This window comes from Culex pipiens, chromosome 1 (genome assembly GCF_016801865.2).
Source record: "Culex pipiens pallens isolate TS chromosome 1, TS_CPP_V2, whole genome shotgun sequence".
Taxonomy (NCBI): Eukaryota; Metazoa; Arthropoda; class Insecta; order Diptera; family Culicidae; genus Culex; species Culex pipiens.
In genome coordinates, this window is record NC_068937.1 from 116,639,204 (window position 1) to 116,661,287 (window position 22,084).

A 22,084-nucleotide genomic window follows, 5' to 3' on the forward strand; every position below is an offset into this window, starting at 1 on the left:
ACATTTCACAAAACAAATAAACCACAGATGATCCCTAGGGGAGCGTCCATTAAAAAAGTTACTTAAAGGTATTGGGGTCCTTTTCGATCCCAAACTTTAAAAAATCGTCAAAAATCCAGTTTTTGACCTATTCTGGTGTTTTTGGTCACAAATGAAAGCTTAGGACGTCCCCTTTCCAAAACTGACCTGGAAAATCTGATTTGGTCACCGGGAATCGGCTACAACCGGAAAAGGACCGTTTTGAGACCCTAACTTTGACGACCTGTATCTCCGGCAAATTTCAACCAATCAGGATGCTTCTCCGGGTTGCATTCGACAGGTATTTACCTGTACTTTGACCACAAATATTAATATCAGGGCCAGGTGACCTACCGGTTCCGGAAATCCGGAACATCCGAAAAGTTCATGTTTTACTGTTTTTCACATATATGTGATACCAATACTCTCATGATAATTGAAATTGATCCATAAAACTTACTAAAAACACAATACACGATTGCCAGAACCACTCTGGAGTGTTAGCGGCCACTTCCGGGTAACCTGGAACCGGTTCCCGGGTACCCGATGAATGGTCACCTTGATTTTTTTTTGGTGAAAACCCATCATGTTGCACATCAAACTCCATGAAATTGAAAGATATGATAATGCCGTTATTCACCGAGCCAGCCTGGCCAATCTGGAACCGGTTACCGGTGGCTCCTTAGGGACACTTCCGGAATACGAGAGAAACCCTATCTTCTGACGTATCAAACTTCATGGAATTTGAAAGATATGTCTATCTACGGTCATGCCGTTGTTCGCTGACCCATTCTGGCCAATCTGGAACCGGTTAACGGTGGTCCCTTGGGGACACCTCCGGAATATGAGAGAAACCCTATCTTCCGACGTATCAAACTTCATGGAATTGAAAGATATGTCTATCTACGGTCATGCCGTTGTTCGCTGAACCATTCTGGCCAATATGGAACCGGTTAACGGTGGTCCCTTGGGGACACCTCCGGAATATGAGAGAAACCCTATCTTCCGACGTATCAAACTTCATGGAATTGAATGATATGTCAATTTACGGTCATGCCGTTGTTCGCTGACCCATTCTGGACAATCTGGAAACGATAACCGGTAGCCCCTTGGTGACACTTCCGGAATATGAGATAAACCCTATCATCCGACAAATCAAACTTCATGGAATTGATGGAAAGGGGACGTCCTAAGCTTTCATTTGTGACCAAAAGAACAAGAATCGGTCAAAAACTGGATTTTCGAAGATTTTTTAAAGTTTGGGGAAAGGAAAGGACCCCAATACCTTATGTGTGATTTTTTTAATACCAAGGGAAGGTTAAGCCCGTTCAGAAGGGAAGTTGTTTATTAGCAGGGAATTTACTAAAATTCAATTCTGCCAATTCGAGCGTGTTCAGGAAGCCCAAATCTATCATACCATGTTTAAACTGAAGCCTTCACTGACATCACCTTAAAAAATTAGGAGTTGAGTTATAGAAAATTGAAATAAATCGTCTACACGGAGAAAAAAGAGTTCCCAAAATCGTGAACAAGCGTTCATGAAAATGGGAACCACGAACAAAGTGTTTAAATTTCATGGTACGTTTTTCAAAATCGTACCATGGGATTTGAACACTTTGTTTGGGGTTCCCATTTTCATGAACGCTTGTTCACGATTTTGGGAACGATTTATATCAATTTTCTATAACTCAACTCCTAATTTTTTAAGGTTATGTTAGTGAACGCTTCAGTTTCAACATGGTATGATAAATTTGGGCTTCCTGAACACGCTTCAATTGGCAGAATTGAATTTTAGTGAATTCCCTGCCAATAAACAAAATTGGGTGACAATGCTATTAAATCCCAACAGATAATAGTATAAATGTTGAGTTGTATAATTTACTTCGTAAAATGTATTCTTAGGTCAAATTTCAAAATCGACTGTCACATTCCACGACAACTCAAACACCAATTCTACTCCCACACCCAAAAATTTACCCCAATAAGACATCACCCGGAATCGATTCCAATCCCCGAAATGACCTGACCTCAACCACAAAATCTCGACCCAAATCTGCTTTTTTTTCGTAGAGATAACGTCCTCGAATCACGCAAATCCTTGACCACCTGGAAAAACCAAACCAAGCAAAAAGAAGGCCAAGCGAAATGGAATCGCCAGCGCAAATTGACGGAAGCAATAATTATCGTACATCACCTTTCTCGCCGCAGTTTTCGTTCCGTTCGTCCGTTCGGCGAATCGATTTTGGTCATCCCACCTGGGAACCGGGGACCGGGAGACGACGTGACTTGGCCTAGAGTTGCAGCGACGAGAGTGCAAATTGAACACGACTGTTCAATTAGCTGCCTCGGTGGCAATTTGGCCCGAATTAAGGGGAGCTCTGGACGGACATTTTCGTACGACTACGTTGGAAGGGGGCACAGATTGTGTGATTGTGGAATGGACAGGACTAGGGATTTTGAACCTCAAGAAAATTTGAACAAAAGCTGTATTAGCTTGGTTTTTTTTTCAGCACTCGTCGTATTTATCCAACTCGGCTTTTTTCAAGATTTCTTTTAAAAAAAAACATTTCGCAACGAAGAAGGAACTTTAAAGAAACTAGTCCTAGCATCCCACACTCTCTCCTAACTAACTAATCCTAATGCTAATTCGCCCACACGTGGCATAATCGACGTCCTCTGCGTAATTACAATTTAGGATAATGCTAATGGCACCAGCCTAGCTCCTCTGCGCTGATGGCCATTTCACAGGTTGAGTGCAAAGCGCCCAACAGTATGCAATCGCAGCAGCAGCAGCGAGTGCTAATGTGTCCGCTGTTCACGGTCTAATTTTAGGGGTTTGGTCGATAAAATACCAAACAGACCTCTCTCTCTCTCTCTATGAGCACTTCCGGTCATCGCCGAAGCTGGGAACTTGGTCGTTTTTCTTAAACGCTTCTTCGCCTATTAGAGGAGAAAAAGTTAGATAATTAAAACTTATTCCTCCGATGATCTCCGTGTGCGTGCTTTGTCAAATTAATTAACGGTCCATTTTTTCCTTCTTGTCTATTTGCAGTATAAAATAATGAAAAAGGAGGAAGTGGTCGAACAGGCACCGCAGGAAGAACCGAACCCGCTGATGCGGAAAAAGAAAACGCCCGAGGAGCTGGCGGCCGAGGCGGAACAGGAGGATCTGGACGACTTCACGAGTAAGTATTTCGGCTGGGTGCGTCGGATGGCGTGCTGGAAGTAAATTTTGAACACGGCACCTCGCCCGGAAGAAGACCAGTCACACCCCGGAAGGAGCAAGTGCGTGTGTGTGTGACAAGAGAAAAACATACCTCCCACGATGGAATTCAATGACAATACTCTCAAACTCTTTTCACATAAAAAAATCTTGAAGAAAACCTGAGAGCCTTTTCTCCATGATGGGCTGTTTTGCAGCCCACCTAAATAATCAAACTTTTTAAGGAAATCATCCGTCGAATAAATCGCAACCATCTTTCTTATGTTGGCATCTTTTTTTTATTATTTGAAAACTCCCTTCCCTTATCTGTCCCGACCAAATAAGTAGAACGTCCCGATTCTCACCGTAGAACATCCAGAAAAAAATAGAGAAATGAAACAGTAGATCAACAGCTTCATATTTACAACCAAACGGTATCCAACATATGCGTAGTCGAACATAGCAAATGATATTTACACCCAAAATCAGTAGCGTAGCATAAATGGAAAGCTAAAATGTGTCTTCACATTTTTCAAACAGTTAGAAAATGTATCGAGAAATGCTTTGAAAGGAATTGTCATCATTAATGAAATCATCTCAAATCATGCTAATCGATTCATGTGTTCATGTATGATCAAAGAGGGAGCATCCATTTGGCTGTACCCTGTAACGTTGGCATTGTAATAAATAAAAAAAGTCGAAATATAACAACTCAAATTTAGGAAAAACGCATTACAAGACACCAGGTACCTCCATTAAATTTCCCTTTCTTATAATAAGTCTGTGGAGACGTCTGGTCTCTTCAAAATGATTCTTCTAAATTTGCATATCAGCCAAAACAATTTGTATGAATGAAATACAATATGCATTAAAATATTATTGATTTGGCTAAAACATTTTGAGAACTTCCGTTTGAAAAAGATTTTAGGTCATTTTCGAATACAAAATTACTAGGGCTAGTGATTTTTCACGGCAAAAAAAAATCCAAATTACGTGACATGCCAATTACAAAACATTGAAATTTCGCGGAAATTTCACGGTACTCTAAAAACTGCTAAAAATAAACGTAAAAATGTATTCTTTTAGCAAAATTACTAATAGAAACGTGTCTTTAAAGTTAACAGTAATTCTTGATACGAAATAAAAGCCCCTGACCCATTATTTATTTGAAAAAACACGTATTGGATTAATCTTGGGAATTTTTTAAGAATTTCCGTCAGTTGAATTCTAGATTTTTTTATTAGGTCTTACAAACAAATGTAGGGGAGAGTGGGGAGACTTGATCCCCTTTTTTGTATCGCACAAAACTCTGTCAATTTCTCACAAAACTATGAACTTTTTGCATGAATTGAAAGCTTAAACATTCAACTATGTTTGGCTGATAAGGGTATTTCATCAGATACACTCTTCGAATCATGCCAAGCGTTTTAAAATAATATTTTAAACCGGCGTTTTCAAAATGTTGGGGGTAATTTGATCCCCCTTTCAACATTTTGAAGAAATCTTAAGGAAAATGTTTCTTATTCATCCAAACTTTTATTTTTTTATAAGTTACAGCAATTTCACATTAAACCTGTTCAAAATATAACAAGTTTAGCATGCAAAATATTTAAAAACTTGAAATTTTCTTTTTTAGACCAAAATTGAGCATGTTTACAAAAGCTGGTAATTTTTGTTTACAAAACTTTTGAAAAATGGTTCAAACTGCAGTAAGTTATGTACAACTATACTAAAGGAAACTATGTACGAAAACCCAGCCCAATTATTTAATCTTGAGGCTGATTCCAGTGACTTTAAAAATGCAGGGATCTAGTCTCCCTAAACGCATTTTTTTTAAACAATTGACGATAAATTTAACGTCAAATGCGTAAGGGTTTTGGAGTTGATATGTTTATCAAACAATTCATGTACAAAAAATATTTTTTTGAATAATTTTTGAGTGTTTTCCAGACTTATCAAAACAAAGAAAAAATATCTCTTAGAAGTTTTTTGCAGCACTTTTTAGAAAAGTCAATTTCGCACAACTTTCTAGAACAAAGCTAAATGTTTTACCCACATGCTGACGAGATACAGGCTTGAGATCAAGTGTCCCCGGGGATCAAGTCTCCCCACTCTTCCCTAAACATTGGGTGTAAACCGCATACTAGAAAGCACATTGACATAAGGTGTGAAAAGGATACGCTCAATGTTAACATTTGTTTATAGGACCTAATAAATAGTCAAGAATTAATGATTCAGCTGTTTTAATTTTATTAAGTTTTTATAATATTAATCTGCTTAAATACCTCTAACACGAAGCACGTTCTGAACCTCTAATTCATCAAAACTAGAATCATTAAAATAAGTGCAATAAATATTTGTTTTGCTTTCCTTAATTACAGCAATAGCATTTTTTTTTTTTAAATTTTTAATAAAGTTCAGGCAAAACTTCATTAAAAGCAGTTTTTACATTTAATGATAATTTAAGAAAAAATATAATACATTGAAAAATGGTTAAAAATATTGTTTTAAGATGTATTATTGTACTAATCAATTGAATTAAAAAACATAATTTATATTCAAAATATTTTGATGAAATTTGTTCATCGTTGTTTAACATCGTCAATTAATTAATATAAATTTTACAATAAAATTTAAAATATAAAAGCTTTTTTTAAAGCGTTTTCTTTCAAAGAAGTTTTGATTAATCTTTGTGGAATTTTGAGGAATAAAGAAACTATCTGCTTTTTGTTGAAAATTCTAATGAGCAAAATCTTTAAAAATAGTTTTAGATCTGATATGAAATACTTTTTTGCTTGTTAAAAATCTTTTAAAATGTTTGAATTAAAAAAAATAAACTTATATGAACTGAGTAACAATTAATCAATTGAATATTTAAAAATTCGCGGCATTTCACGAAATTTCCCGAATTTCGCGGCCAGGGGCGAATTTCACGGATTACACGGCTTCCGTGAAATCGCGAAAAATCACTAGCCCTTAAAATAACGTTTAAATTATATACAGTCCAGACTCAATTATCCGACCTTCGATTATCTGAAAATTTGTATCGGATAAACGAATCATGAAAAAAAATCTTTTTTATATATATTTTCTTGCTTTAAACATCAAAGATTGATGTTACGGCCTATTTTTTCAATATTGCATCACTACCATTTTGGATTCCAACATTCTAAATCACTTCAGAGTAGTTTAAGCAAAACTTAAAGGTCATATTTAAGCTCAACAATCATAAACAAGACAACGAAAACATATTTTTTTGTGAAATTTCGCAAAGGCCTTCGGATAATCGAATCTGGACTGTATTCCAAGATTTATGTTGAATCTGGTTTTGAAAAGAATTAATGGTTTTGAGAAAATACAAATAATAAATATTTAGCGAAAAGTTCCTTAAGTGGTTCTATACAAACTAATAAATAGCAATAGTTCTTTTACCCAATCAATTAAACGCGTACTTTTTTATTTGGCCGACTACATTTTGCGAAGATCATTTTTTTTCTGGCAAATTCAATTGAAAAAAATACAATATTGTTGAATAATTCGACCTAAAAATTGGTATAACTTAAAAACGGAGTACTTTATTGAAAAAAATCAAAAGTAATTTGCGATTGAGAATCTTTTCGTACATTTAGAATTTTTCGGCTTTTGTAATATTTTCCAAAAAAAAACAATTATTATCAAAAATTAATAACCTGCCTAATAAAAATGTCCACCAAACACTATAGCTCAAAAGTTTGCACATTTTGTTTACTAAAATATATTAAAATCGAAAGGGAGTAAAGATTGTCAAAATCATGCATTTAGTTATTTAAAAAATGGGTATTTTGCTTAGATAGTGACTATTTTTTAATTAGTTTTCAACATAACCAAAAAACTTTTACGAAGACACCAAATCGATCAGAAAATCCTTTCTAGAGTTACAGATTTTTGTTAGCAATATTTATAGCTTTTTTCTATATCACAGGCCCCAAATTTGTATGTAAACTTGTATGAAGAAAATACTACAAAAATTACAATTTGGATTTTTAGAGAAACGCTCAGATATATTACATGCCATGGATGCTCCTTTTCAAATTTGAATATAAAATATTTTCTCATTTTTTCTATTCAAAATTAATTTATCAAACACATGCTTATCCAGTACAGAATGTGAATTTTCCTACAAAATTTCGTTTTTATTTTTCTCCGCTCTCGTACATCTGTTGGCAAAATCTTCGTGTACCTCACACATTTTTTCGCGCAAATCCATCATCTCGAAACTTAAACCAACCTCCCCCCTCACCTTGTCTTGTAGATGGCGATCCGTCAGCCGGTAAAGGAAGTAAGTAGCAAGATATTGTGTAGTGCATCACTTTCAAACGAATCTACCCCACCTTTATTCAAATTAAAATTAAAATTCAACAATTAAAAGTTAAATCGCATTAACAGCAAGCAAAACAAACAAAAAAAAAAACGAAACAGCTAATAAGATTTCTCTAGTCGTGCTAAAGTTAAACGTTTTCTTGTAAATCGTAAATGTTAAATGGTTCCTATCTCTTTCTCTCTTGTGACAAGCAAATGACAAGTTTGAACGAAATCTCGTTTTTCGTTTGAAAACAATGCTTTTTGCAACAAGAATATAAAAAAAACAATGCTGTTTCGGATAAATATAGATTCGTGCTGCCTCTGGTGTTTTTCTAATGCCGTTGTTCAACCACTTCTTTCTTGTCTCATTACCCAGTGTTAGTTGTTTACTTTTCAGTGCCAATTGTGCAATTGTTGTTTGTATGATTATGATTAAACAAATATATATTCATTCGATTTGATAGGATACTTATTTTTCTCTACATCTCTCTTTCTCTTTCAAATTCTCGAACCTCTATCTCTGTCTGTGTTATGTATAGCTGTTTGCAGTATTTATAAAACAAACAAAAATACTACAAAAAAAACATTCAATGGTGTACTCGATGTTTCAGAACAAAACGATACACACATCACCACTCTTCTCCAGCAAATCAAAAGCTATTCAAAACGCCAACCGTTCAAACTACTAATACTCCCACCCTACTTGAAAACTAACTGATACCACCTCCACTACTCGCCACCCAACAGTGTTGCCAAACACCGACAGCTGAATTTAATAACTAAATAAAACACTCTTAAAATAAACAGCTCAAAATGATTTACTTCTCGCTCATTTTGCTCCCATCAACACTCGTTAGCAGTAGTGTGCTGAACATCCTGTCTTTCCTTCAAATGCTTATATACAAAGCCAAACTAAACCAAACAAACAGTAAAAGATGAAGAAGAAGAAAAAACAAATCTAAATACCAACAAAAGCTCAAAGAAAGTGCGGCCTTCTCACTCACCACTCTTTCAGCGCAAGATAAATTACGCTTCCAAAATGAACGATTTACTAACTCCGCTGGATCACGCAACCAAGCAGTTTTGCAAGCCTTTTTCTTGACTGTTTCAGTTCACTCCAAAAGCTATCCTGAACCTTAGTTTTTCGTTTTCTCTCGCTGCTGTTTTACATAACTCGCGATTAGTGTGTGCTTTCCCTGTGTAGCATTTTGATTTAGTCGAAAACTAGCTGAAACATAAATCTAACCTTCAAACTTGGGCAACGCAACCGAATGAAAGAGAAAGAGAGTCCTCCGTTTAGAGTCCGACTTGTCAAAGTATAACTTTAGGCGCGCGCGCGTTCTTTTGCGCCGTCAGATGGCAGCACTTTCTTTGAAAGTGGTCGTTCCTCTCAATATCACGTGCTCCTACTGCTACTATTTCAATTTACCATGTTCACCATTCCTCCCCTCCCGTCCACCACTCACAACAAAGCCGTTGACAGTTCTTGCACAGAAGCTCGTTTTTTTTCCATACGCCTAAAAATAGACTCTCCACCACTTATCTACCTGTTTCACACCACTTCCCAACCCCATAACCCCTTCTAATGTTTGTCAAACACGAAACAACCCCCTTCCACCACCCCTAGCTGTCTCACTGTCTCTGTCTCTGTCTCTGTGTCTGTCCTCTTCAGCCGGAACAAAGCCACACCATCCATCACAAACAATATGTGCATGGCCACTACACACACAAAAGTACACACTCACACGTGATCGAAAACGCCACGATTGAGCCACTCGCTTGAAGGGGAAAAGACATGTGGGGTATGGGTGCCTGACTGTAGGCAATGGGTAGTGCATTTCAAAGGAACAGTGCAGACTCTATTGTCCGAAGCATTGATTATTCGAAGTTTCGATTATTCGAAGGTTTCGAAGGAACTTCGCATAACCTACAAAAAATTAACAAATATAACTGCGCATGCTCAACGCAAGGGGAATCAATTTCTATAAAGTTAAATAATCGAAATAAAAAAATATGCCAAATGTTGGAAATCTTTTCCATAAATATGAATAAGACTACAATCCTGTTGTGAAATCTAAATCTCCGTTCTTTAAATTATTTATCGATTAATGAACTGGGAACACTGACACGATATATTAACACCTATAAGTTCAAAAACTTTTCAAGTCTCAACGAATTTTACTTTCAGAAACCATGATCATCATGCAACACTGACAGAAATTGATAATTTTTGAGTTCTTTATACCAGATTTTATGCATTTTTATTGTTTTTCAGTCTGAATAGAGAGGTTTTTAGAAGACACCTTAAGCTCAAAATTTTGAGATTGATGTACCGACCTATCGGCCAGTTGCGACAGCATTTTATGCAAAATATTTTGATATTTGTCACTGATTTCGGTTCGAGATTCAATACTTGATCAATATTTTCTGTTCCATTCAATAATGTTCTGTTCCATTCAATAATATGTAATTTAAAATTTCCAAATGAATTCATAAATTATTTTGAAGTGAAAAAAATGGTTTCATTTTCACAGTGCAAAATTATTTTAATCAAAAAAGAGCACAAAATTTCACAAAAGTTTTATATCTTAAAATTGAAAATCTAACCTACAGTTACCGAGATATCGATAGTTGAAAATGAGTGCATATTAGGTGACACCAGGATTGCGAATGAGCGAGCGAGCCCGAAGCTGTGCTCGCTCATTCTTGAGTAGGGGAAAGTGGGGCAAGTGTAACAAGCTAAGGAAATGCTCGTTATAATCCATTAAAAAGTTAAAAAATCTGTCGGATTTTATTATAATCATCTTATTCTAGGTCTTGACTAAGACTTTGTTAGAAGAGGTTTTCAAAAATCCTGTTTTTTAATGTAAAAAAATGATTTTAAAATTTTTGATTTTCCGTACGTTCTACTCAACTAGTGGGGCAAGACGAACAACCCGTTGGGGCAAGAGGAACAATGCATGAAAAAACATGTGAATTTGCTAACAATCGAACTGTTATCATTTAGATACATCAGATTATAATGTATTTGAAAGGTTTCTTCCATTTTTAGATTAAATAATAATATTTTACTTTAAATTTTATCGTTTTTACGAAAAAAAATATTACTTAGATGATAAATAGTAAATTTTCATAATATCACTATATTTTGTATGGACATTTTTTTTAACAATTGTTTATCAGTTTTTAAGTACTTTCATGTATTTATTTCCCAATAAAATATATTGTTGCAGCAATTCGTATTTTTTTCCGTACTAAAAATCCATATGGTACACTTGCCCCACCTGAAAAAGAGTTTTTAAAAGCCCTCAACAAAAATAACCTTTAACTTTTGGTTATTTTTGTAATAAGTGCATGTCATTGGTAGGGACACTACTGATCTAGGAAAACTATTATTTTGATAAAATGAACCTTAAAATGAACCCTAAGCCTTATTTTGTACTTTCCAAATATTATAAGAAAACAAAGGTTTTGAAAAAAACTTCATTAAATCTTATGCCCCGTGGCGTTTACGTCGTTTTGGCGGTTATGTGGTAGTAGAACCAGCTAATTGCATTGCTAGCAACAATTCCTCATACTGGATATAATCAAAATTGTAAAAATTACGGCCGTACGAGCGATTGTTCCTCTTGCCCCATATGGTCGTCTTGCCCCACCTTCCCCTATGTGGACTTGACTTAACTCCTGCTCATCGCATGCGCTCGCGCTCTTCTGCAAAGTAGGTAGAATATTATTTTTGTATGGCCAATTCACAGTAAAAAAAAGTTGAATTTTGGAATGTTGAAAATTTGATAGGTTGAATATTACCACTTTTTTGAGTAATATTGCCTAAAAATGGGTAAAAATGTGAACCTGATGTATATTCACCAGAAACTGATCAAAATTCATCATGTAATATTACACATTTCTTTGACACAACATCTGTCACCATTTCCTGATGAATATTACCATCATTTTTTCTGTGTTTGATTGCCAAATTGTAAGCTTATTTCAAGTACCTGCGATAATTTTATCACGAAAAAGAGGCTTGTGGATTTGTCAGCATGACAATTTTTTCTGAGTTTGAGAATTAAAAAGACTGTACACAGAAAAAAATGAGTTTTGGAGTGTTAAAAATTTGGTAGGTTGAATATTAGCTCTTTTTTTGAGTAATATTACATAAAAAATGTGTAAAAATGTGAACCTGATGTATAATCACCAGAAACTGATGAAAATTCATCATTTTTTGGGGTAAAATTAATCATTTTTTTGCCACAAAATCTGTCACCATTTCCTGATGAATATTACAATAATTTTTTTGTAGTATTCAAATTAAAACTAAACTTTCAGTAAAATTCAATTCAATTTCAATTCAATTCTGTTTTCTTGGTGGATAGTCAAGATACAATAAGTTCTTTTGAGGTACATAACAGAGTTTTGGAGTTCCTTACAGCTGTGTGTTACATCGTAATACATTTTGGAACAATTATTACTTGTTAATAAAGGTGTCACCTAGAGCAAGAAAAATTTAAAAAAAAAACTTACTAAAATTGCAAGGGAAACGGGATAGAAATAGAGAAAGCTTATAACTAGATCACAGTTTTTCATCCTTTATAGATGTGCTTGATCATCAGCTCCCCAAGGGCCAGGAATTGCTCCGCCTTGTTACGGCAGGTCCGAAACCGCGTCATTATCTCCTCTGCGAGAGCAAAGAACTCTGGCAGGGTAAAGAGATCTTCCCCGGTAACTTCTTGCTAGGCCGCATTACCACTACCGGCAGCGACCACGCTGGCAAACAATCGCCCAGGAGGGAACGCTGAGTTGTCCGCGGACTTTCAGTAAAATGCATTTAAAGTTTAAAGTTTAAATTAAATTAAAGTTTAAATCAACATTTTATTCATTTATTTATTCAATTATTGACTTCAGATTACGATTGTTGTTGTAAAAATATCATCAAAAATTTCAGATTAGTAATTTTTAGAATTTTAACACATAACGTAAAACAATCTTGTGTTGCTTGAAAATACTATTTGGAAGCATAAACTCCGACGCCAATTCAAGCTTCTATACAAAATTTACAAATATATCTTCATCTGTTTGTATTAAGATTAGTCTATTCCAGTCTATTCCGGTTCCATTCGAATTAGCGACTGTTCACTGTATGTTGACAACTTTTTCAAATTAGATACAATGTAACATGTTCGAAACATTTGAAATGTGAGCATTTCATCAGCATTCATTTTGTTTGGATTAAATTTTAGGAGTGGCCAATCAAATAAAACACATTCAACTACAATACAAAATACACATTTAACAGCCAAAACACGATGTTGTCACCTCAGTTCGCATTATTCATATTTCTTGAACTTACTAATCTCTAACTTTCTACTAATTATATTGATAGCTGCATATATACATATTTACGACCGAAATCAATTTCTAGCATATCTCGCCGTAACCCTATACTAACAAATGTGACTAACAATAGTGTTTGTTGTGTTTCTTTCTCTTTTTATCTACCTTCTACCTCCGAACAAAAAAACCAAAACTGCCTGCGCCGACTAACAACAACGCTTCTGTCAACCAACAATAACATCAACAACAACAACCGACAACCACCATCAACAGAGTTGAAAAACTCCATAGAAACGCAGGTGAACGAGATCAAAACGCAGATCGAGGGAAAATGCTCCTTACAGTGATTATCCATCATCCGTATTCAGCAGTATATTCAATAATATTAAACTTAATTTAAAACCAAGTGAAAAAGGAATAAGAAAACAGCAGAATGCAAATATTATAGAAGAAAAAAAAACAAAAATAGTAATTATTTAATGAAAAACATGAAAAATAAGTACTTAAAAGAACACATATTTAAATGTAAAGTTTTAAATTAAACTTCAAAACAAGGAAAACATAAGAGAACAAGAATGGAGAGAACAGAAAAAAAACATACAGTTTAAGCCTGCATTAATCACCATCACGACCACCACCAAACCAACGACAGCAACATCATGTAAACACAGGAAACTTACCCAACCAAATACAGGAGACATGCACCGTAAATAAAGCATAGCAAAAAGTAAAACAAAGAAAAACAAATGTAGTAAACAAAAAAACAACGCAAAACCCACACCACTGATAGCGCGCGACACACACATACGAAAAACACCCACACACTCACACATGTGCAGCACAGCCTCCGTTTAGTGAATCATTTAGAACAGAAACACGCTCATGTCAAATCACTGAAAACAAGAACAAGAAAATAGAAAGGAGTACATTGTTAAATAGGGACACCCAGGTGAATCAACTGATTATATTGACAGAAATAAAAACAAAAACAAAAAACAACATGTGATTATTATTAAAAACTGAACAAAGCATCCATTGTTCACTCGATGTTTCCAAAGAAAAGAGCGAGAAATAATAAGATAAAAAAACATTTAAGTTTGCAACGTTTTGTTCAGAAAGACAGCAAGAAATGAAATCGAGAAACTGGCAGTGAAAGGGTCAGAAAATCAGTGACTAGTATTGTGATAAGCCGTCAAAAAGCACTTGGTGAAAAAAAGAAAACGAAAATGTAAACAAACACGTGTGTGGAGAGGTTTATGGACGACGAAACGAGCAAAAACAAAAACAAGTGAAAGATTGTGAAAGTAGCAGGCGGAAAATGGAAAATAGGTTTTGCTTTAAATTTGCGTTCCGTTTTCGGATTTGTGCCGGTTTTTAAACGACGTTAGACGCGTTATGTAACCTTGCCAAGTTGCCGCGCTAGATGAAGTGATCGAAAGAAAACGAAGATTTAGAAAACTGCAATGCATTTTAGAGCAAAACTTAACAAAAGGTCGAAAATTACAAAGCAAATCTGTAGCGTTTAGAACAATTCAAATATTTAGCTTGAAATTTGTTGACAATTTGGAGAGAAATAATGTTGTAAAAATTAACGCCTTCGGCATAAAAAAAAACTAAATTGTATCTAAAACATTAGGTGAATTACTCGTTTTTGAGTCAGAGCCAAGGTATTCGAAGAATGTTGAAATTTGGTTGTTGTTTACGCATATTTGCTGTTACTTTCCGTTGGTCTATTTTGAAGGCACCGAGCGAGAAAGTGCCACGTGGACAGAAGCGTGTATCACAGAAAAGCAATTGTTCATCCAAATTCCCGACAGTCCCAACCGAGGAGAGAAAAAGTGGTGTGAATTTCATGTTTTCCGTTCTTTCAAGTGCACTTTGAAAGTAATTTCAAATCAAAATATTTTTCAACTCTATCGTTCTACTACTTGGCTTTATTTGTCAGAAAGAAGTAGGAACCGTAACACTGATTGCTCATCTGTCAAACATGTAAATTTGACAGATGATCGGTTGTGATCTCAACGCTCCGGTTCTTTTCTGCTTCAATCCCTGTCAAATTTAAATGTCACTCAAATTACTACTATTTTCTCATACGTGCTAAGAAAATTTCCGTAACGATTGCAGCATTTCAGTTCATTATTCAAAGCTAGTTGATAAACGTGAGCAATAGTTGTCAAAACGACAGCGCGTCAGTATCACATGACGTGCTGTCATTCTGACAAGAATCATCACTTTCGGCTATGCCAACAATCAAACGAAAATTGCATGACACTTAAAATCTTTTAACACCACTTTTCAGCGATTGTTTAACTAAAGACCCGCGATAAACTAATACCATTCAACACTCACACCCAAACAAACAACTCTCTTTTTTCCTCTTCACTGATTTCACTGATATTCTGTTCAATGTTAATGTCGCGCTCATAGATGTCGTGTCGCTAGTAGTAAATGTATTCAATAAAAACAAACAAAAACAACAATCTACTGACAAACGCCGCAAAATGTCAAATTGTTTCACCTGTTCTACGAAGTGTGCTGCAATAGAGTCTCAAATAGCAAACCAACATAACAACACCCCTGCTGACAAAGAAAACATAAACAAAGCAAACATGTTTATCTCTCTATCCTATCGTTAAAATCCATTGATTAGTGAAAAGCAAGCAAAAAACGAAACAAAACATTGAATGAACTTAGCGAAAACTAAAAAAACAAACAAACATCATAATCTTATAACATTTCCCCTCAAAAACACTAAGAATTCTCTTTACTATTGATAACACAACAACAACAACTACAACAAACAAAACAAATATTCGCAAAAACACAATTGGCAACGTTCAGCAGAAAGAAACGTCAAAAGCAAACACAATAAACCTTACGTTTCGGCCTTCTCGGCAATCGACCTTCGCAAGCTAACATCTCTTTCCCTGGAACAGTAGGCAGTACACGTGTCGCAGCCTCAGCTGGTTTCCGTAGCAACTCCACACAGCATGCTTTGACGGCGGCGTCACACACACACACACACAACGTCAAAAAAATCATACACTCACAAACACTTACACCACACACACCCGCACACTCGGCAAGAGCTAGAGCGAAGAACAAACACGATCCAAGTGTGTGCGAATGAGTTCAAGTGTGTGTGCAACGACCTCCCCCCAGTTGGAAATTTGCGATTGAAACCGAAACGAAAACAAAAATAATAATTCAAGTGTGAATACAAGGAAAAAAACTAAAAAAAAACAACGTTTGTTTATAATTGTTGAAGAGAATTACTGAAAAGTTACACATTAAAAATAAAACACAAAAAACCTGTTGAAAAACTCTGTTTTATTTGTTTCCACCCAACATTTCAAGCACCCACACACGCATACATCATGCTCATAGAGTTATCTAAGCCCGCTCTCACGCACACTTGCACACCATTTGTTTTGCTGGTGGGTACAAAATTTAACCTCAATCTTTTCGTGTCCGTATACGCAATACATGCGCACGTAGATAACTCTATTGTTCACCGCCCGTTTAGCGCACGTGAGTGTGTAGAGGAGAACAATAGGCTTTGTCGTTGACAGAAGTGCGTACGCCTACTATCACACCACCGCACTTGACTCATGCAGCCCCATATCCCACAACTCATCTCACAGCGAACGACGATAAAAGAAAGTAATAAAAGAAACAATGAACAGTCAAATACAATATATGTGTCAATTATTACCATATGAGAAATACAAAACAAAACCAACACAGAAGCAAATATATTTAACGAGTAAACAAAGTAGAATGCAAAAACTGGACGACGTCAAGTGTAAAGCACGGTAGTGAACAAGACGGACAAACAAAAAAAAAGAAAGGAATTTTAGCGCAAAAGTTGCCTAGAAGAGCCTGTAGAATTTTAAGCCGACCGATCTGCCATCTATATTTAACAACACGTTTCATTGCCGACGACAGTAGAGGCGCTGCCAGAGTTGAACGAAACGATGGCAGCCAAGATGGCGGTGACAGCGACGGTAGACACATCATAGCAAGCTTGGGTTTGACAAACAAAACAAAATCAGACATGTTATATGTAAACAAAAACACTTACACACTCGGCGTCAAACATGCATTCGCAAAACAAAACAAATACAAAAACATACTCGTTTTAGACATTTAACAAGTTTAAAGGGAAGGAAATGATGGTGCCATTTAGTAGCCATTATTGAACATACAAGTTTAGCAGTTGAAAAATCATATACAATAGTAATCAAGGATCGTATTTAAATTTAGCTGAAACAAGAAAATAACGAAATAAAAACAATTGAAAAGAGAGGGAAACCGAAATTAACAGTATTTTAAATCAGTCATGTTTTGACAGCTGAAAAGGAAAACAATAAATTTTCTTCAACAGTCAAAATTTGACGGAGATCATCAATCATTTCACCTTACTTTTTAAGTTTTATCCAGGTTATTGTGCAATGTGCCTGTTCAATTCTATTAAGATTCTCAGCCGAAAATGCAAACGTGGCAATAGCTCCATTTTTGCACAATCGTTCGAAATTTTACCAGTTTTGCACTATTGTTGTTTACTTTCCCTGTTTCCATATTCTTACCTAAAAAACCAAAAAACTTGCTATATTCTAACAAATTCTATACAGCAAACTAGTTGCATATTTAACCTTAGACTTAACTATAGTAAACCAAATAGTTACTTGATAAAAACAACTAACAGAATTAAACATACTAGCACACAAACATTAAAGCGAAAACATAACGTGGAAAATCATTCCAAAATCATCGTACAATTTTTTTCCTCCCAACATTTTTTTGTTTACAAGCAAAAATTCTGTTTCTTCCCAAAAAAAAAAGCAAACGCCACAGGCTCAACATCCACATCTATATTTGAGGTATTAACTTTGTTGAATCAAATCGCAAATAAACAAACAATAGTTACGTCAATAATCAGTAAACAAAGCAGTATAAAATGACAACCAGAAGATAACAAAAAATAACAAGTAGAAAGTACCGAGTAACAAGCAAACGAAGAACAGAGCTAAAACAAAACGTATCTATCAATGAGAAGAAGTATAAGAAAAAAAAGGAAAGAAGAACAAAATGACAGCCAGAAGAAAATAAACCAAAAGCCCACTTTGATGTTGTTTTCTGTGTTTTCTTTATGTGACTATCTCTGTGTGTGCGTGTTTTTGTATTTGTGTAAGGGAGCGTTCTTTTATTACGTAACGTGGTTGAGGGGAGGGAGGTTCGAGGCCGTGTTACGCTCCATACATTTTTTTTTTAAATTTGCATGGAAATTTTGTTACGAGGGAGGGGAGATCTAAAAATCTTTTTTTTTTTACGTTACATTTTAAAAGAACGCTTCCTAACATGTATGAATGTGAGCATGACTGTGCGCTGATGAGTGTGTGTATGATGCGCAGTTTGTGTGCTCTATCCCCTGCTCTCTCTGCCTTTCGATGTCTCTCACTCTAGCGCGCTAACACTCCTACGCTTTGGTGTCTTTCTTCTTGGTGTTTGATGTTTGTGGTTTATCTGTGGGTTGGTGTTGCTTTTCATCTTTCTTTCAAATGCGTTATTATTCTGTTCACTGATATTATCAGTGAATTGTACGGGTAAGTAGAGAAAAACAAAACAGTATTGCCTTAATTGTTTTAATAATTGTTTTGATTTTTGTCATTTTACTCAAACCTCAATCTTTTTTGTGTACGTACTCGCAATACATGCGCACGTAGAAACCTCTATAGAGTTATCTAAGCCCGCTCTCACGCACACTAGCACGCCATTTGTTTTGCTGGACGGTACAAAATTTAACCTCACTTTTTTTCGTGTACGTACACGCAATACATGCGCACGTAGATAACTCTATACATCGAGATTTTACTGTACACACTCTGATTTTTTACCGCACTCGGTAAAATTTTTACTCAGTCAACCTGATTTTGCCAGCTCCGGAAAATCTGTACCACAAAAAAAAAACATTTATTTACAATAAAATTGGGTACTAAAGCCCTAAGTCAATTTTTATGTACAACGGTAAAAAACACGATTAAAAACCATTTCTGATCACTTTTTTTCATTTTAAAGCTAATTTTTTTTTTACAAGACAACATTTTTTCGATGGATCAACTATGGTCCCCTTGGAACGAACTGTCAAGTAGGAGCTTTCCTGTCAAGAAGGATCGCGAGGTTAATTTTTCAATATTGATTTAAAAATCCATTTTAAACTTTTTGTGGTCGTACAAAGGGTCATTGTACTCAGAAAAATAAGCTATATCGCTGGAAACAATAATATCAGCAATCTAAGCTTCATTTTAGGACCCAATTAATGAATACTCCGCAAATTTAAAGGCACGCTTGTTTCCAAGATACAAAATTATTGTTTCGAAGTTAGTCCTGAGCCAGGTTCTTAATTAACATTACTTTTTAACCAAGGGGCTGGAAACTCTAATATTACTTAGGAATACTGAGTATACTAAGGATATTCCAGTATACTTGTTAGCAAGGGGTAGGACAGAGAGAAACTGAGTGACTCAATTTCTCAAAGTCACTCAATCTTACTCAATGTTACTCAATTTTTCTCCTGAGTAATTGAAGCCAGGTTACGGAATTTGTGGATAGATGTTTTGACAGATCGGCGTGATTGCAAGAAATTATTTCATCCCAAGAGGCTGCCGCAATATTTTTTTCGATTTGGTTTTTGTTGCAAAAAATTGTTCGGGATATTGATGCGGAAGATGGAAGATTCCTCCGATGCCGCACGTGATCATTTACAACGTAGTGGGTTTTGGTTTGCTGGGCTAGCCAAGCTTCACGCTCTTTGAATGTCACCGTTCGACCGTTCCGTCAAGCTGCTGACCTCGTCCTGCCAAAGTGACCTAGCACGCTACATTTTTGGAAGTTTGCTGGCTCAAGGATTTGCTTTTAGAAATAGCTTCCTCCCGGCGATCGGGTTGGACATTTCCATAGTTTATCGGAAGAATTTCAAAAAAGCTTTCGATTTTCATTCGAGGCAAGAGCTACCCGGCAGTACGGCATCTAGATCTTGTCCAACAGCACAGCTATTTGCTGCTCCAACGAATCAAACACGTCATCAACCCCGTAGCGAAACCCTTCCTATCCAGAAGATTGTCATAGGCTGTTGGCATTTTAGGCGGATCTTTCCAAACCACGCTTCACATCTGGTCGCACCAGCTGCGTGAACCAAGCGGTACCGATTGTCCCCGTAAAATCGGTAACGCAAATCTTGATCTAAACAGAATTTATTTTTAAATAATCCTCCAGAATGGGCGGGAGAGGAAGACCCTGGGAATCCCCTTACTACGACTCGAATACAGCGATGGTTCCGCGGTGGATGCCGTGCTTCCGGATATCGAAGTGGCAATCATTTGGAAAGTGCTCCCTCACCCGCCTGGATGAGTCTAGGAGCTGTTTTCTTATGTCGTTCGCGTTCTTACCATGGGGGCCAGGACCTGCCGAGGGTTGCCGAAAGAATTAAACATTCTGCCAGTAAGTTCCCCGGTGGCCTAAGTCGGAGGGAATAGCCGTATGAAAAAAGAAAGAAACTAAATAGCACTTTATTGATGAATGATCAAACAAATTTGCTAGTGGGGGTTGATGATTGGGTAAAGCTGCAGTAGAACGGTCATCGCTGGTTTGAGCCGTCGTCAAAAGTCCTCTTGGCTCAGCTTCTTATAGTCGTTCTCGATTTCCCGGTATTTTCAGTTCTTCCTCTGGATCACACTGTTTACTTAGCGAATTTGCTCCGGCGTTACCACGGAGCTGATTCAGGACGACTTTTCCAGGGGTTGCAATGCGTACAGGTCAGTGTTCTCCATTGTGACGTCACGTTTCCTTTGGCGGGGTCAGGAGCTAAGTCCAGAAAGTTTTTTGCTGGCCTTGATCGTTGATGGAACCGGGAAGTTGTTCGTAATGGCCTTCCTTTCGGAAAACGGTTCCACACAATCTAATCCGCACCATCATCGCCCTCCTCGATCCGATCGTGGCCAGCACCGCCAGTCCAGTATTTTCAAGACACCTCTGTTAAGGGTAGAAAATTTGAAGATTTTTTTTAACTTTTGAAATAGGCAGAAATTCGCATTGTTTTGACTGCGATTGTTCAGGAGTACCTACCATTTCTTTTTGGCTTTGAATGTCCTAGAGTTTGCCGAAGGTTCCACTTTCTCCCGTTCACCTCTATCGACTTCCGTTTTCTGGTTCGCTTTATTTGTTCTGCCAGCATCATCAGAAAACATATATTTTCAGACCTGTTTACCTCAGCTTCAACGAAGGACCCACCTAGTTATCCGCCGTAACCAAAGGCACAGAATCTTGGACGGAATTGCCACTAGGAATCAGTTTTAATTTGTTCCATCGATTCCATCGCGTTTGTGAAAATTCTCGCTCGATGTTTTTTTTTGTTGTTGTGTGATTGACAGTTTGTCAGTGTCATCGCTTTAAAATGTCAGTGTCAAAACTCGTTACGTCGGTTGTGGAAAACGAGAAATTCTGAGTAACGTGAGTGGCTCAATTTTACACAATTTTATTCAAAATTTCTCAAAACCACTCACTGTCCTACCCCTTGCTTGTTAGTATACTAACCGAAAAGCAATAAACTGTTAGTATATTAAGATACTCTCAGTATATTGGTAAGTATACTGGCGGTATGTAAAGGAAATAATTAGTATACTAACATATATTTTAATATACTGGTTAACATAATAAGTATAGCTCTAAGAGTTTCCAACCCCTTGTTTTTAACAGAATCATATCGCCTGAGGAATATCTGTGCATTTTATCTTGCTTGAAAGAAAGTTTATATTTAATCAGAATATCAACATGTTTTAAAATTAAAATAACCTTACCCCTTTAATAATAGCCAAAGTTTCTCATAAATGTGCTGTTTTTTATAACTATTTAGGCAATTTTTCAATCACACCTTCAATATTTTTCCTAAGCGTCAGCAAAACACATTAAATGACAGCTGAGTTTCAACAGTAGAGCTCAGTAATATTTACTGAGTCCACAGTAAAATTCATCGAAATTTACTGAGCAATCAGTTCTTCATCTACCGAGCCGTTAAAAATAACCGAACACATGAATTTACTAAGTTAATCAGCTGAATGAAATTTCGACATAAATATGACTTACTGAGCAATCTCAGTACAAAAATTACCGACTTACGAACTCCTGATTTAG

The 22,084-nt window shown here is 36.1% G+C and overlaps 1 protein-coding gene across 10 annotated transcripts in view; it reads left to right on the forward strand.

The window, feature by feature from the left end:
* LOC120415460 (complexin) overlaps positions 1-15,612 on the forward strand; it is a 488,836-nt gene extending 473,224 nt beyond the window's left edge. For 9 of the 10 annotated variants that reach the window (XM_039577042.2, XM_039577033.2, XM_039577016.2 and 6 more), the window contains 3 exons: positions 3,071-3,203; positions 7,512-7,538; positions 13,169-15,612. In XM_039577042.2, the coding sequence (XP_039432976.1) occupies positions 3,071-3,203; positions 7,512-7,538; positions 13,169-13,242 (234 nt within the window). In that variant the 3' untranslated portion in view covers positions 13,243-15,612. The remainder of the gene's footprint in view (positions 1-3,070; positions 3,204-7,511; positions 7,539-13,168) is intronic. The other variant, XM_039577064.2, reaches the window with a different exon arrangement.
* The last annotated feature ends 6,472 nt before the right edge of the window (positions 15,613-22,084 follow it).